The 7,937-nt window shown below is 52.6% G+C and overlaps 1 protein-coding gene across 2 annotated transcripts in view; it reads left to right on the forward strand.

Annotated features, from left to right (window-relative positions):
- Window positions 1-376: 376 nt before the first annotated feature.
- Window positions 377-7,937, forward strand: part of Sez6 (seizure related 6 homolog) — a 48,765-nt gene continuing 41,204 nt past the window's right edge. For both annotated transcript variants that reach the window (XM_004635392.2, XM_004635393.1), the window contains exon 1: window positions 377-613. In XM_004635392.2, coding sequence (XP_004635449.1) covers window positions 559-613 — 55 coding nt within the window. In that variant the 5' untranslated portion in view covers window positions 377-558. The remainder of the gene's footprint in view (window positions 614-7,937) is intronic.

The following is a 7,937-nucleotide window of genomic DNA, read 5'->3' on the forward strand; positions in this document are numbered from 1 at the left end:
GAGCTGTCACAAGGGCACACGGCCTCATCAGCTGCCTCATTCGGGGATGTCTTCCCAATTCACCCACAGTACCCTCAGGTACTGGGATGGAATGGAGAGAAGTGGGAGAGGGTGCTCTCTCACAAGGAAGGTAGGGTTAAAATGTGCCACCTTAGCAAGCAGCTGATAGGGAAGAGGGTGGCGGGCTTGGCTGGGCGTGGGCAGCGCGGAAGGGTGGGGGCCGTGTGCCCACACTAGTAGGGCAATCCTTCCCCTGAGCAGGCGGTGGCGCGGGTGGCTGTGCTCCTGCCGCTGGGTCTCTGCGCCTTTGCTTGAGACTTTACGGTAAGCCGCTCCTCCCGCGCCCCCGCCCCCAGCCCCGCGCGGCGAGCCCGGCGCCGACGCCAGGCGCTGGCCGTGGTGCTGATTCTGTCAGGCGCTGGCGGCGGCGGCGGCGGCGGCCCCGCTCCCGCTCCCTGGCCGGACCAGGCAGGCTCTGCCGCTCCTGCTCCCACGCCTCACAGAGCCCCTCGCCCGCCCGCTGCGGCCCCAGCCCGGGGCGCGGCTGCCACCGGCACCATGCGCCCAGCAGCCCTGCTGCTCCTGCCCTCGCTGCTGGCGCTCCTGGTTCACGGTAAGGGACCCCTGCGCCCGGCGCCCGGCGCAGGACTGTAGCTGGGGCGAGGTCCCGGGGAAGGAAGGGAAGCCCGTCCTGGCGCTCCGTGAGCGCGTCCGGCTGTCCAGCCCGAGCTCCGAGTCCCTCCGGCTGCGCTGCCCTCGGCGCCGGTGGAGCCGGGCGGGGCGCAGGCTCCGCGAGCGGGAAGCTGCCGCTGCTCCCGCCATTCGCGCCTGGCCGAGACCTCGCCTTTAATCGTCTCCCCGGATCTAATGGGATTTCTCTGCTGCAATTCATCACGCCACCCCCTCGCCGCACACACGCGCTCACCCGCGCGCCACCTCGCCACACTCCAGGCGTCTAGGGGCGCCGAGTCGCGGGCGGCGGGGGCGGGGGGGACGCGGGGCGGTGAGTCGGGACCGTCTGGCTGGCGGCCCTGATGCCGCCTACCCCGTTGCCCGCCAAACTTCGCACGACTTTGCCACGGGTTCCGGGGCCTCTTGCATCCCGACTGCAGAGGAAGCCGACCTGATGTCGTCCGGACCCGGGGTTAGGACGTCGCTCACCTCCCTCAGCCCTAGCACTGCCACGGCAGAATCAGAACCTACAGCAGTTTTGGGGAGACACCCGGGGACCCCTGGGCCATGTATCTGGCTCTTCACTCTGCCTTGGACGGCAGAATATGAGGTCCCGGGATAGTTTGTCCTCTCTGAAGTCCTTTACATACACACACACACACACACACACACACACACACACACACACACATCCCAAAACGCCCAAAACTGTACCTTCCTCCGGCCTGTCTTCTTAACCCTTCCACCCCTCGGCCACAGGCAGACTAGCTGAGAGAGGACTGGCGGTTCCCTACCCTGCGTCCCCAGCCTCTCGCGAGGAATCACATGTTCGACTTTATTGGTCTCAGGTCCTAGGAAACTTGGCCTTGGAGTAGGCACCAAGGAAGACTGGGCAAAGGCTAAAGGCAAAAGGTTCTGTGCTCCGGTGCAGGAAGGTTTTAGAGTCTTGTCTGTACCTGCCATCCGCCCCGGTTCAAACAAGCTGTTTTTTGAAGCTGATTGCTCGTGTCTTTCTCTCGCTCCTTCCGCCGGCTGGTGGGGTAGAAACCGCGCTCAGAGTTGAGAATCGTGGTCCCTCGCCATATGGTTCGTAGCGCCTGCTGTGGAGGACGGAAGAGGAGACATTTCTAACCTCTGCGCTCGATCTTTCCCCTCCGCATTTGAGGTCAGGGCAGCGCTGGGCCCCTACACGACAGAATCTTTGGCTGTATGGCCCCTCTGAGCCTTTAGCTCTTCTCTCGAGCAGCCCCGTGTCCTCACCCAGCCACATGGACACATCTAGTCCTCCAGCAACACAGGTTACTTGGAACCGGGTATTTAATCGAGGGGAAAAGGGAGAATCCCAGAAGCCTCACCCCAGGGGCAGAATGGGCAAGGAAAAGCCCATGAACGAGGTAGACATCAACTGTGTGCCTCTGAATTCAGCATCTGAATCAGAATCTGACCACATCCCTGCTCTGGACAGCTCCCCTGAGGTACAGGGCGGGTGCCCATTCCCTGCTTGCGTCTAAGGCATCCTGTGTCAGTGTGTCGTCTTGGTGTGAGTGTAACTGGCAAGTTGTGTGTCCGCAGGGGCAAGTCCCAGGTTGTCTATGCTTGGGGAGGTCTGAATACTGGGTGAGAACTCAGCAGTGAGCTCATGTGAGGGCACCTGTATGTGGTTGCAGCCTCTGCCACAGGACTTCCGGGGAGCCGGACTGAGATTTCAGGTCTTCAGGAGGAAAGCTGATGTGGTGGGGAGCCCCACTGAGCTCCGCTGAGTTTGTGGGGAGTGGGTGTTGGGAGGAATTTGCCCACTCTGTGACGGAAAGTCTGTGTGTCCCCTGCCAGTGTCTCTCTCTGGCCCAGGAGGATCTCCAGTGCCTGTTTTCAGAGTAGGGGTCTGACTGCTAAAGACCTTTACTTCCACTCAAAAGAGAGGAGGAAAAAGTCTGGCAGTGCCAAGCCTGGCAGGTGAAGGCATGGGGACCCGAGCTGGGTGACCCAGAGACCCCTCCCTCTATCTCTAGCTGTGATTCAAGATCCTGGTTGTTGCGGGTACTGAGTCCTCTCATTAGGAGATAGTGTTTGACCATCTCAGAGTTCCTGGAGACTCAGTGAAGAAGAGCCTTGAGGAACAAAGGGCTAAGGCTGTGAGCCTTCCCAGCCAGGGCTCAGCCTAGCAGTCCCTCAGCCTAGCAGTCTTGCAGCCCTCAGAGCTTTGCTCACATTTGAGACTCCAGCTTCAAGATGCAGTCAGGCACAGCCCAGAAGCAGCAGGAGTCCTGGGAGGCAGAGGCCCCAGAGGCTCTGGAGATAGAATGGGTCCACTCCATGGACTCAGTCCCCTATTCCCTTCTGTACCTTCTGTGAAGAATTGGCCCCCAGTCTAAGGGACACTGAGGACAACAGTGTATCTGCCCAACCCATGGGCAGTTTGGGGTGATCTTGCCTAGTGAGGAAAGAAGGCGGTGCAGGAGAGGCTGAGCCTGCCCAGGCCTGCTGTGTCAGTTTAATGATTTTTAATGAGCAATTACCTTTAGTCATTTTCCTAATTTCTGAATATCAATAAAGTTAATTAAACTCTGCATGTGTGAATGTGGCCTGGGGAGACTGTGAAGGTGGAAGCAGTGGAGCCAGTGGGATTGGGTCTCCAGGGATGGAGGCTGCCTCTATGCTGTGTGACCTTGGGCCCATTCTACCACCTCTCTGAGCTTGCTTGTGAGTGTAGTGGGAAAGGGGGGAGTGGGGACCTCAAGTTCTAGTGCTCACTCTGCCAGGAACTAGAAGGTGGCGTACAGAAGGTCAGACCTGGAGGAGGAAGGAGAGAAAGAGAAGGAGGATTTGGCTTCTAGGATTCCCCACTGCTGCAAGGGTTAACAAACCAAGGCTGCCTTAACCTAAAATGGTAATTGCCATTTGCTTGCTTGCTTCCCACAGACTCCTTTATTTGTGCTGGATTCTGACAGCTTATTCTTGAGTCTGGGGGCTGCTGCAGAAGGAGCTGGCCTACGCCCCATTCCCTATCCTATACTTTAAGATCAAGATGTAGTACTGGGGACAAGGAAATAATCTGGATTCCACTCAAAGCCCCAGAGGTTGATGTGCTGGGCAGAAGGTCCCCCTGGGCTTCTGAGGGGACCAAAGGGCCCAGCAATTGCTGCGGAGAGGAGGGGAAGCCTGCTTTGGCTTTATGCCCCTCACAGCCTAAGCGCATCAAGCTTGGCAGGTCCTGGCGGCCATCCCGGCCTCCTCAGCAGGGTGGCAACTTAAAATGCCTTGGGAATACTGTGGGGTGCTAATGGGAGCAAGGAGACACAGGGGCTAAGCTTAATTAGAAACTAAGCTTCTGTGTCCCACCAACACGAAGGCTGCCTCAAAGAGCAGCCATATCAGAAAAGCTGCTTCCTTAACATCTCTCTCCATCTAGTCCCATATTATGCAGCCTCCTCTTGCCCTTTTAGGTCCTACTTTCCTAGCCTGCAGCCCTCCACCACCCCAAAAATTCATATGCCAGGCTGGACTCAACTCCGGAATTCTGCGCCCCCACCTGGCAGAGCTGTCAGGACTCAGCGTTCTATTCAATTCCTGAACAAGAAAGAGGGCACCAAAGGGGGCCTATAGGCAGAAGTAACTTTAGTTAAGGAATCTTTCTGTCCACATGGTTAAGAGCACAGCCTGCCATGTGGCCTCAGGCATGCCACTGGCTTCTCTGGGTCTTCCCTCTCTGGAGCTTTCAATGTAAAGTTACACTGAGTTCACAGTTGTCAGGCCTAGGAGCACATCCGGGCCTCAAGTCATGCCTATTTCTGGGTTTCCAGGTACTGGCTTACTCTCATGGATGGAAAGCTAGCTTTTATAAGAGAAAGACAGAAACAGAGAGAAGACAGAAGAGAGAAAAGAGAGAGAGAAAAGAAGGAGAGAAAGAAAGAAAGAAAGAAAGAAAGAAAGAAAGAAAGAAAGAAAGAAAGAAAGAAAGAAAGAAAGAAAGAAAGAGAAAAAGGAGGAGGTAATGCCGCCAGCCCTGGTGCACATATGCTAGGAGGTCTCCAAGGGTAATCCCAACAGGAAGCAACAACTTCAGGAAGGTGATTTATCCAGCCAGGCCAGTTCCCCAAACTAGCTAAACATTCTCAACAGCTCCTGAGCTCTGGCCATTCCTTCTCCTGATATTCTTTGCCCCTCCAGTGTCAACCTGGCTCACTCTACCTCAAATATCAGCTTAGGCACATCAATAGTTTTCAGCACATATTTATTAGGCATCTGCTCTATGGTTTCTCAGAGAAACCTGTCCTCCAGCCCGGGTTAGAGGACCCTTTCATGCTACCACTGTCCCTTGCTTTACCCTTCGATGTATACATTGGGTCATAAGTGCCTGATTAATTAATATTTCTTCCAGAAGTAAAACTGAACTCAGAAAAGAGGACACCAAGTCTGTTTTGCTCTCCCATATATCTTGGGGCAGCTCAGAATGCCTATTCAGGAGCTTAGGGTCAGCTGCCTGGTTAGTATGGAGAAGTGTACCCACAGCAGCTGGAATCGCGTCTTGAAGCTGAGTTTGCGTAGCAAGCACACTATTTTTACATAGATTGTATATTAGGGTTTTTTTTCCCTTTCCTAACAGTTGGCCAATTATCCCAACTGTAAATTATAGCCTTTACTTAGTTTTTTCCTTCTACAAATTAAGCTGTCATGTCATCAGCCGGAGCTGGGTTGGGGGTAGGCTGCTGATGGTCATTCTTCATGGGCTAAAGACTCTCCCATTAGTGCTACCAGCAGCTTCTCCAACAATAATCCTTGGTGCTAGGGCTGCTTGTGTCCCCAGTGGCACAGAGCCTAGCACACAGCAGACATTTAATGCATATTGATGAATACACGAGAACTGCACAGGTAGACATCACTAGAGATCAACCCAGGGCCCAGCCTTCCTGACCCCTTCCCACAGCACTGACCCACCCACTCCTTTGCTGTCTGAGAGGGAACTTAAGGATTCAGATGAGGAAGAGACAACTTTATGTTTTCTGATTCTAAAGCTTTTCATCCATCTTAGCTTCAGACACCCTCATGCAGCTTGGAGGAAATCAATGTGAAACTGGGATCAGCTCTGAGCTGACACCCTTGAAAAAAGGGGGAGGAGCCTTAACATTCCTCTAGAACCAGAACAATTCAGGACTATGAGCCTTTCATAACTCCTAAAAAAGCAAACCCTAGGGGGTAGACATTTGTTCATTCATTTATTCATTCATTTCACAAACATGCATTGAGGTATGAGGTCTGCCCCAGGACACCCAGGGGCCCAGGCTTCACTAGTCCAGGCTTTCACACAAATTTTCCACTTGATACAATAAGAAATTAATTATCCCCACTTTACAGATAGGAAAACTGAGTTGTTGAGATGTTTAGTCACTTATCTTGGGCTACAAGGTACTGTCAGTAAGGCCACTCCAAAGCGTCTGCCCATTTTGTAAAACCTGGCCTCAGCCAACACCATGTCCATCCCCACCACCCTAACTACAGCAGAGCTTTAATACAGGCAAATAGAAGTCCAGAAGAACAAGAAGAAAGAAAGAAAGAAAGAAAGAAAGAAAGAAAGAAAGAAAGAAAGAAAGAAAGAAAGAAAGATCCAGGAGAATATCACTATTTAAACAATAGCAATAACATCAATGAAAATTGCAAACATTTATTAGATACCAATACATGCCAGGCTCTCAACTGAGTGTTTTACATACATTAGCTTATCTAACCCTCATATCATCTCCGAGAGATAGAAGCTATTACCTTCCTTTAATATGCCAAGTTCAAGCTCATGTTGTCAGACAGACTCAAGACATAAACAGCCCCTAACTCTCTTCTAGCACATTTCTATTCATGACTGTTGCTTCTCTGCTGATCTCTACTTCAGCCTGTAATGCTGTAAGTTAAAGACATTTTCTCTTGTCCTGTCCTTAGTGACAAAGGAATAAAACATCTAATAATTAGAGGCCAAGAAAAAGCACAGGGCCAGAAGTCAGATGAAATGTGCTCCCTGAAGTTAGGCCCAGAGGTCAGTGACCTTAGGTGATTGTCCCACAAATTGAGGGCCTTGGTGAACGAGGACCAGTCTCAACTATCCTGGCATCTTGGGCTACCCCATCCCTTCAGCCTCCACGGAGCCTCAGCCCCCAAGTGGGAAGGCCCAGGTCTATCCCAGCTTCCTTCCACCTGCCTACCTGCGACCCAGCTACCAGCCCTGGGAGGGGAGGATCGATGCTGCAGCCGCAGGCAGAGTGTTGTTGGCCATTGATTGTTGAGATTTCTCGGCGGGCTCTGGAGCAAACAAACCAGCGGCTTCTCCAACAGCAATCCGGGTCTCTGGCTGCAGAGTCTGCAGCCTTACTGGCAGCAATCTGGCAGGAAGGGAGGGGGTGAGATGGGAGGTCCTGACTGGGCCCAGCAGGAACAAGGGGCTTCCCCAGAGATGAGCAGGGACCAAGTGGGCATGGGAAGGGGGGTAAAAGGGAGATAAAACGAAGATAAATCCTAGTCACTGTGATGCCTTGTTTGGTCCAACCTCTACAGTTTCGCTCAGCCATTTTTCCATACCTAGAATACCATTCTACGTCCTTTTTATTTGTGTTTGTTTGTTTGTTTAAGACAGGGTCTTGCTACATACTTCAGGCTGGCCTTGAATTTGAGGCAATCTCCCTGCCTCAACCTCCCAAGTGCTGGGATTACAGAAAAGCTCCACCCGGCCCAGTGGTCCTTCTTTCAGTTCTCCAGCCTCCCCTTTCCCTCATCATTCTTCCCAGGTGGCTCTCTCTGTCCTTTATACAGCAAATACCATCCATCAAGAATGTAGCCTCTCCATCCTTCACCCACGCATCTATTCTCCATCTAACAACTCTTTATTCAGCATCTACCAGGTGCTTTGATGGACAGGAATATAAAATCCCTGGCTTTAAGGAACTCAGTCTGGAGGGGAGCTGCCTTCTTAACAAGCCCAGCTCTAACTACCTCTCCCACTAGATCAAGGACCTTTTGATTTTAATTGAATGAGATACAGATGAGATGCCAAATAGCACCTACACAATCCAACTATCCTGACTTTCTGAAGGACAGGAGGATCCTGACTAGGATCTATTGGGCCTCAGCTCCTCATCTGTAGCAAGAGTGTTCACTATTTGGTTCTACAAAGTCCCAGAGGGGCCGGGGAGATGGCTTAGATGGCTCAGTAGAATAAGTGCTTGCCTGGCAAGCACAAGGGCCTGAGTTCAATCCCCAGTTCCACCAATAAAATAAAATAAAAT

This window comes from Octodon degus, unplaced genomic scaffold (genome assembly GCF_000260255.1).
Source record: "Octodon degus isolate 3935 unplaced genomic scaffold, OctDeg1.0 scaffold00072, whole genome shotgun sequence".
Lineage (NCBI taxonomy): Eukaryota > Metazoa > Chordata > Mammalia > Rodentia > Octodontidae > Octodon > Octodon degus.